Here is an 18,987-nt window from a genome sequence, read left to right as displayed (position 1 = left end):
GTGTTAGGCTCAGAACGGATCTACGCTGTGACCTGAACACATCCTTGTGATGCGTGTGTGACACACAGACGATGCAGCACATCACAACATCCACAACATATCTTCCTTGTACGCAACATCACAAAAGATCTACATTTCATCGGTTCTCATCTGAATTCTGCTTGTTGATGGAGCCAACAGAGACTCTGCTCCTTTACTGTCATGAACCACGCGACATGAACACACAGGGACGGGGACGGGGTTGCAGCAGCAGTCACAACACTGCAACATCTTTTTAGATCTTTAAGATTATGATGGCAAATCTCCTACTGTTTTGACAGCAGGCTCCCCTAATCTCTGTGTGGGCCCTGTCAGACCGAAAACACCATCCACACCCTGTTGGTTCAGAGTCTGTGCTACTTCCTGTTTGTTGTTGCTGTGCACTGTGGAACATTTCAGTATAAATAAACCAGGACAACACTGAAGGGGAGATCAGACGGAACAATTACAGTAAACATTATTAAGTCAAAGAGTATTAACAGGTTAATTGTGCAGTGCTTTTCATTTATTAACTTGTCTCCTTCTTCAAAGCCTGATCTAAGCACACAAATACCTTAAGCAGTTTAAGCTGCTGTTGTATTTATCTGATATTTTTTCACTGAATCTGGATTCAATGAATTGGTCATTCAAGGAAACAGTTTGATTACACTGGAGGAGAACCTCAACTTCCCCCAGCTGACAGTGAATTACACAAACATGCCTGTTCATCTGGCTCGGAATCCTGGGTGTCATTACATAAGCTTGCCTTTGTGTGTGTGTGTGTGTGTGTGTGTGTGTGTGTGTGTGTGTGTGTGTGTGTGTGTGTGTGTGTGTGTGTGTGTGTGTGTGTGTGTGTGTGTGTGTGTGTGTGTGTGTGTGTGTGTGTGTGTGTGTGTCTGCAAAGAACAAGATGGAATTCGAATGTGCTGTTGTGAGGATGTTGTGCTGCTGTGTCCAATGAATGAATGTGGTGCTAGGAAAAGTACGACCAAGAACAAATGGACTCATTTCCGCCTCCTCTCCCTGCACCGCCTCCTCTCCTGGCTCTCTGTCCCTGCGCGTCTTCGCTGTGGCAAAGTTAACTTGGGTCTTTGTCAAACTCTCTGTCAAGCACAGCCACACTGGACCCGCTCCACTGCGACACATTCGACAATGAGCTGTCCTCTATGTCTGCCACACTCTGATAACCAAAGAGACGTACACATGCACACGTTTTTCGTGGCAGCATTGTCTGTCATATTAGCATCCGTGCACACTCTTGTGTTAATATTAGGGAAAGCCAGTGACTCAGGCTTGTCACATCTCAGAATATGTACAGATGAAGCCTCGTCTATCACCTCCCCATCCTGTTTACAAACTTGTACTATTAAACTATTTTAATTGTTCTGTGGAAAAACACATCTGCACTGGCAATTTAAACTGTGTATAAAGATGGACGACATGACAGCTCCTCAAAAGTGAAGACAAAGCATTTTAATCACCCCCACAGTGGCTGGCTACAGTTGAGGTCAAAAATCCCACCTCCTCTATGTTAGTGAATGGGACATGGACCCAGTACACCTCAAATACATTATTCCGAAATATGATTTCTGTCATTTTAGGTAGTTTTTAAATCACAATTTGTACGTTTTGGTTTTTATTAGTTGTTAGTTATCATGCTGAATGTATACAGCTTTTATTTGCTATGATAAGTAAATGGTTGAGTAAAGTGGGTCAGATAAGAGTGATACGAAAATAAATATTGATTAAAACTGTGACTCAAACATGGCAGGGATGCGCAATTCTGCATTTTGGATTTCACATTCACAGATGTTCCATCATAAAAGTTCTCCGAGGCTACTGAAGGCTGCTTCTGATGCACCAGCCCACACAAGTTATGCGTTTGGGCCAATGGCAGTACATGCAATTACTCATTTGGGTCTGTGATATGAGGCGGTGTAGCGATCCTTGTACAAAAGGCTTCAGGAGGAAATAATTATCATTATGTTTCCACAACAGCGCTATACGCCTGGCACACATCTGGCTGTCATCGTTTATGTTTTTGTGCTCATCCTAACAACCCTAAATACCTGTTTATTCAGAAATCAATGAAAGTTTGCACTTGGGAGCCTCTGCTCAGGTCATTCATTACCTAAACAGACATGAGTCAGCCTCGCTGTCATTACTCTGGAAACCATATGGCGGTCTCTTAAAGGGAGAGTTAGAGCCTGTTGGATGTAATGGTAAATAGGGAATCAAGTTGACCGGAGACATTCTGACAATACTGATCCTTCTCCAAGGCTTCATCATGCAATAGGGAGCTGTTTTTGTAGTAATCAATGTCACAGTGTTTGGCTTATAACTGCTGCATGTTAGTGATTAAACAAAACATTAATTCCACAATCCAGCCAAGTGTTATGACTTCAACTCTACAATAACACAGATAATGATGCCATCCATATCTAACAAGGTAGTGTTATTACTTTTTGTTTGAGGGAGTTTAGTTAGTGGAAATAAAATCTTGTCCATTAGAGCTCGAGCAATATGGATTTTGGGGGCTGATAACGATATTAAACTTCCTAAGACCAACTCTTATGACGAAGAAATGTAATTAATATTATGTTACAATTTAAACATACATTTCATCATAAATATCGACAAATAAAAGGAAAGCGCAAATAAAACCCAAATCTATAGAACTTGAATTAAGAAAAGAAACATTTTTATGTAAAAGTTTATATCTTTTCTGCATTGTTACTAAAGATGTAAAATCGGAGCATATCCGCACAAATAAATACAGATATTGATTTGTCTGTGAAAGGAAACCGATCGTCTGGGCTCTACTTATAATGCAAATGTATAATATCTGTATGCTTTGCACAGTCCGTATGATGTTGCTATCACTTAAAAAGCAAACCATCTTCTGACTCAGGTCTTTCAACATTCATGAGGTTTAATGTCTCTCAATATAAATATAAGCCTGTTATGCCAAACTTGATAATAAGATAGGGTCCCAGTGCTGACACACGACCATGAACTCAGGTTATTCTAAATTAATCTCACTATGCTTTCATTACAACTCATTTACGAGACTTCATCTTTTATGATGAGATAATTCTGAAAAGCTGAGTCAGTATTGATGGCCCTGCATGCTTGTTTGCCATGAGCTGAAACAGACAGAGCTCGATTTGTTATCACTGCAAAACCAATTCAATTTCAATTCATTTGGTATTTTGGTACCCCCCCTTCAACTAGACCCTAATAAGCGAAGCAAGCAATCATAATGTTATCATTACATATGAAGTCAGGTTGAGAGACCTTTACAGCAGAGCGGTGGAGCCAAGCATATGGCCTGGTGTCCTCTCTGCCCTTTGCTCCGCAGCATTCCAGTCGAGGGTTTATCCAGGTCTCAGCCAGTCAAATGCTTAAGTCCTGGATCTCACTGTGACAGTGTGATTCCTACAGCGAGTAACTGGGATTAACAGGACTACGAGCCTGCAGGCCTTCACGAGTCTGCACTGCTTATTGCAGCCCACAGAACTGTTGGATGGAGTCAACAACATCCTGACAACACACTGAAGCCGTCCTGACAACAACAACATGCTAATTCTGCTAAACCTGGAGCCTCATCAGTGCATTGTTAACATTCTCCTGATAGCGATGCTGCAGGAAATGCCAAGGGGTAATTAAAATCAAAAGGGTTTATCCCATGGGAATATAAACGTGCTCAGCAAAGTTATATAAGAATCTATAAATAAGGTTGAGATGAGATATTTTGCGTATGAAGTTTACATTTAGGGCTGGACAGTGAACACAAATACTAAAATGTTAAGCCACTATAGGGAGCAGGAGAAAATGTTGTGTTAGCTGGCTACATACTGTATTTTAAGGCCGTTTCTTGTGTACAAGGGCATGTGTTGGCTTGATGGTAGCACTATAAGGTCAGAGGGTCACTAAGCTTCACGGTTCATCCTCCGGGGACCAGGAATAATCCACAGGAAAAAATTCCTCAACCAGAACCTCAATGCCTATTCAGTTTTGCTTACTTTCTGTTTTTTGATAGTCATCACTGATTTGAGGAGTATATAACAGGTATACTGTTCTTATACAGTTAAAAATGGTATCTGTTGAATTTCACAGTGGCCTTGATGATGTCTGATCCCCCTGCTTACAGCTCCTATCCTCAAAAGTCCAACAAGATTAGGAATCCCATGCTACACGGCACATTTGCCTTGAGGAGAGATGAGTGAGTCACTTTTGAAACAACCACCACGCAAGTGCGAGCTCTCTTGAGTACAGAAAAGCAAACAGGAGATTTGTTACTGCCTCACAACGACGGATACACTACATCCCACAGAACCAATAATCCCATGTGTAGTAAAACCAGGAAATTTGAAAGATATTATCAAGTAATATTATGTTGATTTATACAGGGGGAGAGGGTGATTGATTGATTGAGTTTTGGTTTGACTGATGGTAAATTGCCTGATGGTGACTGGCACCCTTGATACTAGGTGAAGCCTCTGTGTCTGTGTGGGGTTAAAATTAAGTCATCACCCTGTGTGTTGACCCTGAGCGTTACCCAGGGACAGCCATGCTGGCCGTGGTATGTAGCTTTAAAAAGCAGAGCTAACAAGGATTAGCATCCAATTTTAACACCTGACTGTAATCCTGCCCTCACACAGTCCATGCTAAGCCTGCGTTAGCCATGCCAGTGGAGGGAGAAGCTGTTTGCAGACGGTCTGTCTTTCTTTTCTTTTTTTTCCTCCTCGTCACTGTTACCTAACAACTTGGCTCGTGACAAAAGCAGACGATGACAGGACAGCACACTTGCAGGGGTGGAGGAGGAGCTTTAGATTAGCTTATCGTGTATTACTGTTAAGGTGAAGTTGTGGAATCCTTATTTACTGCAGGAGCAATCTGTTCTGTTAGTGTACTTTGTCTGTGCCACACTGCAGCTCTAATTCTGCATAAAACCGAACCATGAGGTTTGTGTACTGCAGTGCTCTCAACGATGGACAGAAAAAAGTGATTGTCTGGAATCTACAAAGCTCAAAAATAGACTCATCACATCACACACATCAAGGCACGTCACATAAGGTGCTTTCAGACATGAACTGAATTCATTTTGCTGAAGTTTTCCAGAGGGGCTGTATGTAAGAACGCAAATGTCCGGGTCAGTTGCTCCAGACATTTTCCAAAACTTTTCCTCCCAACTCCTCTACTGAAATCCAGAGACGTAGAAGATGAGGAAGACGAAGATGTCAACTTGGTAAGACAATGAGATTCGAGAGCTTTAGGTGATAAGGGCCAACACCAGTGTTGATGTGCTGTACACACAAACATGCGATTTCAGCATCAGAAGTTAAACAGCACCTCCTGCCTCCTTCATGTTATACCCAGACGCCATCCCTTTGCCTGAATGTTCTGACCACGTGAACAGTCTCCTGCTGCGTTCTTCATATGTGAAAGACTAATTCATATCTGAAAACAGCTATACTGTACCACAAATACTAATAAAACAGGGAAAACACTAAATCTGTCACCTTGTGTCAATCATTAACTTCAAGCTATTGTGCTGTCGGTTATTATCACACAGAGAGATGCAATATTCATAATTATCTAGTGTTCATCTGTACCTGCTCAGTCAACATGAGCTTATTAGACATCCCGGCTCTGTTCCCAACTATGACAAGGACAGAAAGGGTGCAGCCAAATGTATCGGGGGTTTTGTCTCAACTATAACCGACTGAGCAGTTTGCATAATGATGTGCAAGTGACAAAGAGTGATGCTGTTACGATTCTAAAAGCTGCTCCAGACAGTCAGGGTGACACAGAAGCCGAGCAATTTGATACACCGTTATCTGACATTCATGCATAGCCATTGTTGTTGAATCATCAGTTTTCAAAGGGTTGAGCTAAGAACTCCCTATTTGAATGTTTGGCATTTTTCTTCCTTTTGGTATCAATTCTTTATTCATTTAACTGGACAGTTTGGCGCTGTGTCATTTGAACCTTACAACCCTATGAAGTTTGAGCGACTGAATTAGTCTTTGTTTTTTTTTAATTTAAATGAAATGTCACGATATCTTTACTGCCCCTTCTGTAAAACTTAGAAATGTTGGCTAAGCAAACATAACAGCACCCCCCAATGCATCTATACTGAAACAAGCACCAGACTTATAAGCTAAAGTGGATTAAATGTGGCTGGAAGTTACTGCTGAAATCACTCCACTTAAAACTACTGGAAAATCCTAAATATCTAATACTCTCATATCCCTTCATAATTAAAACATGAGCACTAGCCCATTCCTAACTTTAAAAGAACTGGCCACTGTTAAACAGCATAATAAGAAACCACAAGACCTGAAGAGGCCCCAATAACATTGATCATGTCCAAACACAGACACACAAACAAGCAGACAACCATCTAATTAGACTCTTCCTGAGCAGCGCACACACTGGCATGGAGCTCAATTATCAGCTGCACTGGAGTAAACGGGCCTGAATGACAGCATCATCTGGCCTTTTGGAAACATGAACGAAAACATAATGATGTAAAAAGTAAATACACTTAACTACAGGGGGTAAACAATCAGGAAGTGATATTTCAAGTTATGTTAAACCTATTTTCACTTCCTGGAGAAATGCACGTGAAAGCTTACATAAGTCAAGGCCGTTTCAAAAAAGGTAAACATGTGGTTGCGGTTGTCACGTTGGGAATTAAAACAGGATCCGAGTATGAAACGGTCAAAGACGAGAGCTGCACTGTGAAAATGACGGATGGGTAGAGGGATGAATGAATGGATGGATGGAAGGATGAGGGATTTTGCGTGCCAGCTGCAGAGCTGTAGGGATTCATCCCTCCATCACTGGCCTCCCCCCCCCTGATGATGTCATCAGTTAAAGGGACATGATATTAAAAAGAACCGTCAATGTTCCGTTTGCTCAATACGCTCAACCTGACACACGGGGATCAGTCCGACCACGGGTGGGTAGAGAAGTGCACATGAACGCACCAAATCTAGGGGCTGGATGGTAGAGCAGATAGTGTGTGTGTGTGTGTGTGAGAGACTGTGTTTCGAAGTACAACATACAAAGAGAATACATACAAGTGAGCCAGCTGGGCACATAAGCCCTCCTGCACAATAAATCCAAATAATCCTTTACAATGGGAAGCGGGAGAAGGGGGGGGGTGGTACTCAGACATATGCACACACACACATACACACACACACTCACTCACTCACAAAAGGTACACACGGTTCAATTAGCCTCGCCATTGTGCCTCTGTGGATAGACATTCAGTGGCTGTGGCCTTTTCCTCGGAATAGCATGCAAGTCACTGGAATGTATGTCCTCAAAATAGCAGGACAGCTTATGACATTTGAAGCTCCAAAACACACACACACAGACACACACACGCACACACACACATGCATGCTTTCTAGCAGATGAGCCGCTGTAGGACAAGGACATAAAGGAGGATTACCCTGATTTACAGCAGAAAAGGGGACAACATGATAATGAAAAATATTCTTACCTTCCATCATGGTTGCAGATTTGCATTCCTCTATCTCCAATGAGCCTGGAAATGAGAGTTGCAGGAGGTGTGGGAGGGGGGGCGGGGGAGAGAGAGAGGGAGAGATGGAGAAGAAGCCCCCGATTACCAGAGAGATACAGTAGAATGGATGGCCGGCTAACGCCCTGGCTAACAGTGAGCCTTCGTCACCCCCCCACCCCCCCCTCCCCAGCCAGACGTCGCCTGTCAACTAGCCCAGGAGGGAGAGATGTGGAGAGAGGTAGACAGAGAGAGGAGAGAGAGAGAGGAGGGGTACGGGTCCTATAGCCAGGCCTAGCTGCTGATCAGAGCTGGGGCTTTAGCCATGGAGGATGCTGCTGCTGCTGCTCTAACCTACACGCTCAGCTGAGGATGCTGAGAGGTGGGGGGAAAACTGAGAGGAGGAAAATAAATAAATAAAGGAGGCAGGATAGAGAGAGAGAGAGAGAGAGAGAGAGAGAGAGGGAGGGAGGGAGGGAGGAGGAGTGTGTGTGTGTTTGGGAGGGAGGGAGGGCTGAGGAGGGGGGGTGCTTGAAGGGGCGGAGGCACTTGGCTGACGTCACACGTGGCCTCAGCCAATCCCCGCAGGTCTCTGTGCAGTCACATGGCCCCCAAGCTTGAATCTCCTGACACTGTGGCCCAGGAGGAGAAACTCGTTTTGCGTTTTAGTGACCTCTCTCTCTCTCTCTCCCTCTCTCTCTCTCCCTCTCTTGACAAGCGACTGTGAACACACACAACACACGCGCACACACACACTTACATACACAAACTGAGGCAAGGAAAGAGGCCAACAGACATGTATATACACACAGACACACACACACACACACAAACACACTGCAGCCTACCTTATGTCAGTGCAGTGTGTCGAGCGGTGAGTGACATCAATTATAAGCTGGTGGAGAGAATAACGTGCAGGTGTGTGCACGCACGCATGTTGACGACCCTCCAACACACACACGCGCGCACACACAACTGAACTGAATATGTCTTCCCTCTCGTGCACCGACTCTTTCTGCGTCCCTCCCTCCCTCCCTCCCTCCTCGAAGTATCGGTGTGGATTCACTCAGTCTCTCTCTCTCCCCCCCTCCCTCCCTCCCGTGTCCGCGCGTTCCCACCGCATCGATCCGTGTGACGTCATGGCAACGCGGCCACAGCTGCAGCCAACGAGCAGTAAGGACCACGATGTCAGGGCCAGCCCCCCTCCTCTGAGTGTGTGTGTGTGTGTGTGTGCGTGTGTGTGTGTGCTAAGGTTAGGGGCTAGGGACTGTATTATGTCAATGAGTGTCCACACAACTATAGAGAAACGTGTGTGTGTGTGTGTTGATTTTCTATATATATATATATATACATATATTTATATATGTATACATATATAAGGGAGATGAGGAAGATGAGACTCACAATTAAGCAAATATACAAAAATAATGATAACGAATTCTAGTGCATAAGTTTTCGTAGTATTTCCTACGAAAACTGAATGAGAGCAGCCTGAAAATGAATGGGAATTTTTTTTTTTAATTGTTTTTAGTTGTCGTGGTGATCATAGAAATCCCAGTAGTATTCTGCTCTCTGAGAATTGTGTGGGCTGTTTTGAGTATGTCGCTCATATATTAGTTCAGTTTAGTTTATTGTCGCAGACAGGGGACACGTGGGAGGTTCAGGTTGGAGGCTTTGAACAGAAACAAATTACAAACTAACAAACTGTTACACATACTTAATTATTTAGGTCGGTGTTTTGCATTTTTTAAGAAATAGCAATTATTTTGTGATGGGACCTTGTATTGGGTCGATTTTGGGAAATCCATGTCCAAGTTTCTTCTGTATTCCAAATATGTCAGATATGTCAATAGAGAGGAACTTTATATTCCTCTAAACTTCCACCTGAGAGTTGTTTATCGTGCATTTTATCTCTATATTACTCACAGAGACTCTGTAATCTCTAAGTAACCAAACTGCAAGAACTAAACTTCAGTCCTGGTTCAAAGAATGTATTTCATCTCATATTTTCAGACAGCAGATGCCTTAAAACAGTTTTCAGACTAATGTGTCCAATAAGAAAATAAAAAATAGAAAATAATAATTGTAGATTAATGCAGACGTACATGAACACTGTATATTCGGAATGCCAATGGTGCATACAATCATTTTTGGTGACCTAACTTCCCAGCATAGGAACAAATAATGATCTCTTCCTCCATCTCTCCGTCCATCTGTCTTCGGTCATGCTTTAACCAGACCCGGCCGTGTGGCTCTTCATGCCCACAGTCATGCATTCTTTCACTGACTCCCTCATTTTTCTTGTTTTCACCCCGTTATTTCCGTCAAGCGGCCTCCATGTGCTTCATTGTGCCACTCGCCTCCTCCCTCTTTTCATCCCTCTGTCCTCTCTTGCCCAGCTCCTCTGTCTTAACACCCAGCAGATGCTGCCGAGGAGGGGGTCCCCACCCTCATACTCTGCCCCTTGCATTAACCCCCTTCCCCCTTGTTTTTCCTTCATCCTGCTCATGCCAAAGCTGTGTTTACAGTGACCCCCTGCCGCCACCCCTCTTTTTTATTCTTCTGGTACATCCCCTTCTTTTGTCTTCACATCTACCTCATCTTTTCTTTTCTCTGTGCATCTCTGTTTCCCATTCTTCCATTTTCTTCTACATGATCTCATTCCTCACTTCCCATTGGCTGCAAGACCATCAGCATCTTCTCCTGCCACCTAGTGTTCACTGAGAATAATGACAGATATGCATATCATTGTGCTGTTGTTGAGGCCTCACAGCTGAGGAGGTAAAATCTACTTATACATTGTACTGTGATACATTCAATACACTGTAATCAGCATTCCTGTGAGGTAATAGGCTGATGTCTGGTCATTTACTACAAACATAGAGGCACGCATTGTGATTAGTGATGCGGTTGACAAATGCTGCCTTTCCAGCTAGTGGAGGAGTGAAGAATAAGGGAGGAGGAAGTGAGGGGGATTTGCTAAATAAAGCCTAATGCCCTTTAAGCTCTGTTTTGGAGCTGCGGGAGTGAAGTAGCCTGAATAAAGAAAAACTTGTGTCAGAGGAACAGACAATCACGCCTAATATCTGTCCAATTGTAGATAAGGGGGCATCCTCAGCACAACATACAGGATGAAGGTGTCATTTATCACCATACATTCATGTGCATGCTGATATTGTCAAAATCCAATATTATTTATGAATAATACTGCAAAATACCTCCATGGAAATAATAATTTGGCTGTGTACTGTTATGTGAAAGCACCTTAAGCACATTATTCAGGAGACAACTGAACCTGTGGCATCACGAAGGCAATGACACCACTTAAATATGACATGATTGTTCCTCTTTAATATAAAAAATGACACTAACCGTACTCTTTACCCGATTTCAAGGCCTTGAGAATAATAATGACATTTTATACTGTATAGGTACTTTATAGGTACATACCAAAACAAAGCTGGTGTCCTGTCGAAAACATATTTAGACCAGTTTTTTGATTGGATAAAAACATTTCTATATTTCCATATTAATATTTTATGTTAAGAATTTCCTTAAAGAGATTTAAAGTTTCCATTGACACTGCTTGTGATATTCTCCACTGCTATACTGGTTTCTAAGTCAGTGGGTTGTGGCGGCTGTGGCTCAGGATGTAAAGCGGATCGTTCACTAACCAGAAGGTCAGCTGTTTGATCCCAGTCTCCCCATTCTGTATGCCTGAGTGGGTAAGATACTGAACCCCTAATTTAAATTAATAAAATTCAGATGCAAAACAGATTTACTATGCTACAGTATGTTACTTTAATTTGAACATTTGAATTCAAATGCCATTAAAACACTGCGGCCACAGCCAAAACTACTTATCCTGTGACACACAGGTCATGTGGCACAGGTTAAAAAACAATTGATTTAATATTTAGGCTAATCTCAGAAGTATGACCTCCTCACTGCTGAGGAGGTCGTGTACTGTTTTTAAAGAAAGGTGTTTTACTGTACCTGCGATGATGCGAAACCAGCCTGTGCACAGCTCCTCAGCCATTTACAGACCTCTCCGTGTACCCCCACTGGTCTCACTCCAGCCAGACACGGATGAGAAGGGAGAGGAGCGGATGGAAGACGAAGGGGGTGCCGCAGAAAAAGAGAAGAGGGAGACGAGGATGGCTGATAACCAAGGACGCTCCCTGACACAGCTGCTCAGAGGACATATGCACGTACACTGATGCTGGCACCGGCGCATACATTTACAACTGCAAGTGCACAGGCGAAGGCACACACATGACTACACACACAACTTGTGGAGAATAGTAATGTGGCACAGTAAGTCCAGACAAGTCGGGCACTGAAGGTCAACATGTCCTTCACTGCAGCACAGGCAGACACACATCTGTGCACATTATGAATGGATTTATCACATCAAGTACAAACTCTGCAGCACCAACAGTGGACAAATGCAAAAAACTGTACTTCATGATAAACTTTATTTCTATAGCGCCTAGCAATTTCAAAACCCCTTGTACATGTTATAGGTTTTTAAATGTTGTTATTCTGCATTTATGCCAAACGTTTGTAACAGTAATGTGTGTCCAAAAATCCCAAAAGTTTGAATATGCATAAGCAAAGCTATACTCTATATATCTATGCAGAACATTTGCACTTAAATATGCAGAAAACCCCTAAAATAATTGAATGTTAGAATGTTTTGGACAAATAAATGTGATTACATGTTATTTTCTTAAAATTTAAGGTAGAACATTATTAACTAGAATGCTAGATATGACATGTGGTTAGGGTTGGACAATAACACAATATCAACTAGGGCTACGTTATAGCACCAACGGGCCCGAGCACAGGCATTTTGAAGCCTGTTGCGGTTAGTGGAGAGAGCGATCATTGACCAAGCGCACGTCTCTGCGTTGCATGCGTTTTGCGCACTGCGGCAAGGACAAACGCTTCACTTCCTGCGTCCAGCACGCGATGTCGATCCTTGCCTGCTAATTGCGCATTACGGTCCACGCTATCAATTGCACATCACACGGTGAAAATTTTATGTAAATCGAATGATAGTTGTAAAACAAAGCTTACTTCCTGGTGCCAGTAGGTGGCGCCATCACTATTATTACATACAGACTAAAAGATCTGTTCAAGTAGGGGCTCTGATGTAGCGTGAGCAATTTTGTGTCAATTGGACAATGTTACAACAACTTAATTATCACACTGATCAGTAGGTGGCGCTATGACCCTGCACTAATATTAATATATGGAGCTGTGCAGGTCAGGATTGTGATTATAGGTCAGCATTTGGGGGCCGGTTGGATAATGCAGAGTGGATTCACAAAGTTCTTCCTGTTTCATGGGGAATCAGTAGGTGGCGCTATGACACTGAGGAAATATTGACACATAGAGCTGTTCAGGCTTGGTCTCTGATCATGAGACAGAAGTTTGGCGGTGATAGGACAATGCACACTGGAGTTATGACAACATCGTCTCCTTTGGCGAAGGATGAACCTTCGCCGCACCTCAATGTTTACACGGTTTGAAGAAATGTCACAATTCTGACCATGATCCAATGATTTGACTGAGCTCTTTTGAGCTGTATATTGTAAAGCAGCCAGGAGCAGTTCATCAAAGTATAAAACATGTCACTTCCTGTAGCCAGCAGGTGGCGCTGTGATTTTAAGTCATGATTTCTGTGTAGATGTCATCAGGCGGGGACTCTTGTCTTACATGTCTAGTTTGGACTCGATTGGATCAAATATGTCCGAGATACAGAACCTCATGTTTTGATGGCGTGTAATCAAACTCTGATGCCACGCCACGGTCACACCGTGTGATGAAATCAAATATACCGAGGTAGTTTATGTCTCCATCTTGTTTAGATGACACTCACCTCAATATGAAGTTGATCTGATGAAAGCCGTACGACAAGTACGTCAAAGTAAAGGGTTAGGGTTATTTGTTTGTTATGAAAAGACACATGTCCCTATAGATTTTTGTACATGTTGGCCAATCGTAGTGCAAGTCAGATGAAAGCCCTGAGACAAGTACGTCAAAGTAAAAATGTGGAATGTGGCCAAAATGGCCACTAAATGCAAAATGGCGGGCTTCCTGTTGCGTTTTTCATAATGCCCCTTGAGACTTTTTTGTTTGTCTGGTCATGACACACCTGGGCTACAATTTTTGTGAAGATCGGTCAAAGAGAAACCTAGGGGCTGCGTTCCAGGGGGCGCTGTTGAGCCATTTTGCCACGCCCCCCATTTCCAAATACTCCAGAATACGTAAATTTTCACCACTTTCTAAATACTGCAAACTTTAGAATATGTTTTAGCATGTTGAAGCCCTCAAAAAGCCGCTTCTTTTGCCTGAATAATAATAATAATCCTTTCAATTTCAATAGGGCCTCCCACCGTCGGTGCTCGGGCCCTAATTATAGACGACAGGCTCCTTTAATGCAGCAAGGAACAAAAAAGGTTTTGTTTTGCGGCTCTTAGCAGTCTGAGGTGAACCGAGGTAGTCCTCCTTCATTCAAAAGAATACAAACTCACAATCAAAAAACCAGAGTAGTGAATCCTACGCAGGGAATAACTCCATTGTCCAGGCTGGCGTCACGTTTTGTGTGGTTTATTTTGACATTTTCGCAAACAAACAAACGGAAAGCAATGGCGTCTGTGGTTTCTCTTGCCCTGGTAAAAAACCATGAACCCATGAATGTTAGCAGGAGGCCACCAGCAGATGTTAGGGATATAACCTCAGTTGTGCGTCTTAGCATCATAAGGTGCCCAAGTGAGAGTACACTGAGGCTTGAAGGTAAATCTGACTGGCTACTACTATGGAAGCCATGTGGCCCACTCATTAGATCAGACATCCTTAGAGTTCTAAGTCTCAAATCAAATGAAGTTTATTTATAAAGCAAATTTAAAAACAACCAGAGTTGACCAAAGTGCTGCTGTTGTTCCTGAAACACAATCAAATAAATGCAGAAAATGTAGAAATGCAACATATGCTGCAAATACAGATACATTTGTTATTTAAAGTTTATCGTTGGAGACTGATCACAATTGAGGCACAATTGGTTGAGCAAACAAAAAATTATAAACTTCTTTGTTCGGTTTAGTGGCAGGTGGATCCCAACGTCAAGGTGCATTACCGCCATCTACTGGATCTGCTTCTCCCAAAAAAGAATCAATTATCAATTATATACTGCATCAATCAGTATAACAGTCAGAAATCTATGACATCAATGTGGCTCCCAAGTAAAGGAAAAAGGGAAGGTAAAGGAACGCCTTTGATGTAAAGAAACGCCTTTGGTGTAAAGGAACACCTTTGATGCAAAGGTGCAAGGTGTAGACCTTGCACCTTTCCACTCCCTATGAGCTGTAGTGAAGGCATTTTGAAGTAGAAAAACACTTCACTAAACAGGTAAGAATAATATATTAATTTCTATATATTTCTATATAAGATATATTTATCTTATATGTAACCCATCCATAAATCCTGTTAGTTACAGTCTAGTTTCCAAATATTACTTAACCATGAATAATAGACATAATAAATAGAAATGAAAATTGGTGACAATACTATAGTATTGCCTTTTATCACCATACTGTCTATCACCTACTGTCTGTGCAATTAACTCTGATGGCCTAAATTGTGATTTTCAGTGTATGAGATTTATTTGAAATGGATCTATTAGCAGGAATTGAATATAAAATAACCTTTGTGATATTTTTTCACTATTTTGAAATTATCTAAATTATATTATTATTACAAATAAATTCACTAACTTCATTTAATAGCTATCTGACTGTTTCCCTTGTCATACTGCAGCCTGGACAAGTTGGGTCATAACAATATGAATGCTGAATTTAATTATTAATAATTTCACTCAAAAAGGTTATGAAAATAGATGACTATTGACATACTAATTACAATGTCTGTCAATTATGTAACATAAGAGGAATAAATGACTTAGGCACATTTTTGAACATGCCTTTGTGACTCTGGATGGTCTTAGATCACACCTTCAAAGGACTCATGGGGTATAGCCTGGATCGCTTATGACATCATAAGGGATCCAGACTATACCCTATGAGTCCTTTGATCGCTTATGATATCATAAGCGATCAAAGGTCAAAGACCATCCAGACTTTGATGCAAAGGTGCAAGGTGTAGACCTTGCACCTTTCCACTCCCTATGAGCTGTAGTGAAGGCATTTTGAAGCAGAAAAACACTTCACTAAACAGGTAAGAATAATATATTAATTTCTATATATTTCTATATAAGATATATTTATCTTATATGTAACCCATCCATAAATCCTGTTAGTTACAGTCTAGTTTCCAAATATTACTTAAACATGAATAATAGACATAATAAATAGAAATGAAAATCGGTGACAATACTATAGTATTGCCTTTTATCACCATACTGTCTATCACCTACTGTCTGTGCAATTAACTCTGATGGCCTAAATTGTGATTTTCAGTGTATGAGATTTATTTGAAATGGATCTATTAGCAGGAATTGAATATAAAATAACCTTTGTGATATTTTCACTATTTTGAAATTATCTAAATTGTATTAAACTTCATTTAATAGCTATCTGACTGTTTCCCTTGTCATACTGCAGCCTGGACAAGTTGGGTCATAACAATATGAATGCTGAATTTAATTATTAATAATTTCACTCAAAAAGGTTATGAAAATAGATGACTATTGACATACTAATTACAATGTCTGTCAATTATGTAACATAAGAGGAATAAATGACTTAGGCAAATTTTTGAACATGCCTTTGTGACTCTGGATGGTCTTAGATCACACCTTCAAAGGACTCATGGGGTATAGTCTGGATCGCTTATGACATCATAAGGGATCCGGACTATACCCTATGAGTCCTTTGATCGCTTATGATATCATAAGCGATCAAAGGTCAAAGACCATCCAGACTTTGATGCAAAGGTGCAAGGTGTAGACCTTGCACCTTTCCACTCCCTATGAGCTGTAGTGAAGGCATTTTGAAGCAGAAAAACACTTCACTAATAAACAAGTAAGAATAATATATTAATTTCTTTATCTTATATGTAACCCGTCCATAAATCCTGTTAGTTACAGTCTAGTTTCCAAATATTACTAAAACATGAATAATAGACATAATAAATAGAAATGAAAATCGGTGACAATACTATAGTATTGCCTTTTATCACCATGCTGTCTATCACCTACTGTCTGTGCAATTAACTCTGATGGCCTAAATTGTGATTTTCAGTGTATGAGATTTATTTGAAATGGATCTATTAGCAGGAATTGAATATAAAATAACCTTTGTGATATTTTCACTATTTTGAAATTATCTAAATTGTATTATTATTACAAATAAATTCACTAACTTCATTTAATAGCTATCTGACTGTTTCCCTTGTCATACTGCAGCCTGGACAAGTTGGGTCATAACAATATGAATGCTGAATTTAATTATTAATAATTTCACTCAAAAAGGTTATGAAAATAGATGACTATTGACATACTAATTACAATGTCTGTCAATTATGTAACATAAGAGGAATAAATTACTTAGGCACATTTTTGAACATGCCTTTGTGACTCTGGATGGTCTTAGATCACACCTTCAAAGGACTCATGGGGTATAGCCTGGATCGCTTATGACATCATAAGGGATCCAGACTATACCCTATGAGTCCTTTGATCGCTTATGATATCATAAGCGATCAAAGGTCAAAGACCATCCAGAGTCACAAAGGCATGTTCAGAAATTTGCCTAAGTCATTTATTCCTCTTCATGGTGTGGATGTGTCTGCTTGGCATCTTCAACAACATCAACAGGAGTGTTTAAGGTATGGTCTGCTCCATCTGAAACAGTCTTGGCCTGGTACATGCTGCTTCATCTCTTCAACGACTGCCTCATTGTCATTTTGAGGGGATGAGGCCTGATTGGTGTCAGAATTATCAAGTGCATCTCCTACCAAAAAGGAAAAACATTTCAACCCTTTGTGGTGTACAGTCACAAATGTTTGATCATTCTGAAAAAGCTTGTAAAATTGCCTAAGTCACATTGTCTTTGGACTTAGGCAAAATAAAACGGCCCAAGTCACACTGGTTACACGCTGGTAAAGGTGATGGTTACTGATTATTGTCTGTGTATGTATGTGTGTGTGTCCAGACTGATATTAATAGTATGGACCCAATGGAGAGTGACTGCACTATGGGTACTGGCGAAAGCCAGAGCAACCATGCTGCCTCCTCGAGCTCTGAGCTCATCATCTGGGAGATCCAGGTGCCAAAGGTGAGTCAGGACAACTGACAGGATTAAAAAAAACATACCTCTTCATTGTGACATGATCCCTTTACACTTGGTGTTTGTTACGTTCTTGTTGTTTTGTATTAATGAATGGTCCTTTTGATGTGTCACATCTCATCTGCGTGTCTTCCTGCACCAGCAACTTGTCGGGCGGTTAATCGGCAATCAGGGAAGATTCGTGAGTTTCATCAAGCAAAACTCTGGTGCAAAGATCTACATCTCCACCCTGCCTTACACCCAGGACTTCCAGATCTGTCACATAGAGGGTGAGTGAGGCTGACCACGTCTTCACTTCAACTCATGTCGTTGGGATGGGAAGGGGTTGGGATGGCAGGAAACCAGATTGTCAGTGGGAGAAAAACAGCAGATCATGTCACAGAAACTTGTTTTGGACTGCACCTAAACTAACTGAGTGGTCTCTCTCTGCAGGTACGCAGCGGCAGGTGGACAAAGCCCTGTCATTGATTGGGAAGAAGTTCAAATATCTGGATTTAACAAACCTATATGTCCCTCCAGTGCCCCAACTCGCATCGCCATCACTTCCTATGACCTCCTGGGTAAGGATGGGCTCTGTGCCTCCACTTGTATATAACTCCTGAAAATCCTTTAATTTTGTAATATTAATCCAAAGGGGAGGGGCAGGCTGGGTTGGAGTACAGACACATGTTTGCACCTTCTTGTTTCTGTAAAGAGAAGTTTCAATAGTTTTGTTTTTATGCAGAATGAACAGGGACGGGAAGTGTTTGTCAAAAAATACAAATGTATCAATTTATTCATTTAGTCCTGGTTGTGTGGAAGTAACACGACAAAGATATTAAGCAGTTCAGTGGCCTCACCTTGAGTCACAGTTGGTGACCGGTGCCATTTTGGATTCATTTTTAGTTTGGTAAAATACACAGATTCGTTAAGCTGCACAGCCAACAAATCTTTCCCATTCCCTTTTGCCTCTCTCTCAGACATCATAGTGCAGTGACAAAATATGTTGTTAAAGTCCAGTCAACCCAGGATAATATTTGTGGTTTATATACAGTACTGGTTGAAATAACCGTATTCATAATTTTCATAACCAAACAAGCTACCTAGAAGTACAGAATGGAAAAATCTAGATTCAGA

General features: G+C 41.5%; 1 protein-coding gene and 1 long non-coding RNA gene across 15 annotated transcripts in view; one reads left to right on the top strand and one right to left on the bottom strand.

The window, feature by feature from the left end:
- sgip1a (SH3GL interacting endocytic adaptor 1a) overlaps window positions 1–11,769 on the bottom strand; it is a 65,486-nt gene extending 53,717 nt beyond the window's left edge. For 5 of the 14 annotated variants that reach the window (XM_034584093.1, XM_034584104.1, XM_034584103.1 and 2 more), the window contains exons 1-2: window positions 11,555–11,767; window positions 7,541–7,585 (exon numbers count right to left, since the gene is read on the bottom strand). In XM_034584093.1, the coding sequence (XP_034439984.1) occupies window positions 7,541–7,585; window positions 11,555–11,597 (88 nt within the window). In that variant the 5' untranslated portion in view covers window positions 11,598–11,767. Of the gene's footprint in view, window positions 1–7,540; window positions 7,586–8,406; window positions 8,614–11,554 lie in introns of those variants that run through there. The other 9 variants (XM_034584092.1, XM_034584101.1, XM_034584100.1 and 6 more) reach the window with 5 other exon arrangements.
- A 6,055-nt stretch (window positions 11,770–17,824) lies between these two features.
- On the top strand, window positions 17,825–18,356 carry LOC117760798. Its single transcript, XR_004613734.1, has 3 exons — window positions 17,825–17,859; window positions 18,014–18,140; window positions 18,304–18,356. It is a non-coding gene; the product is annotated as an uncharacterized LOC117760798 (long non-coding RNA).
- Window positions 18,357–18,987: the final 631 nt, after the last annotated feature.

The sequence above is a fragment of the Hippoglossus hippoglossus genome, chromosome 4, assembly GCF_009819705.1.
Source record: "Hippoglossus hippoglossus isolate fHipHip1 chromosome 4, fHipHip1.pri, whole genome shotgun sequence".
In the NCBI taxonomy this organism is placed as follows: Eukaryota; Metazoa; Chordata; class Actinopteri; order Pleuronectiformes; family Pleuronectidae; genus Hippoglossus; species Hippoglossus hippoglossus.
The sequence above is the reverse complement of the archived record's forward strand: the minus strand, read 5'-3'. Positions and strand labels throughout refer to the sequence as shown.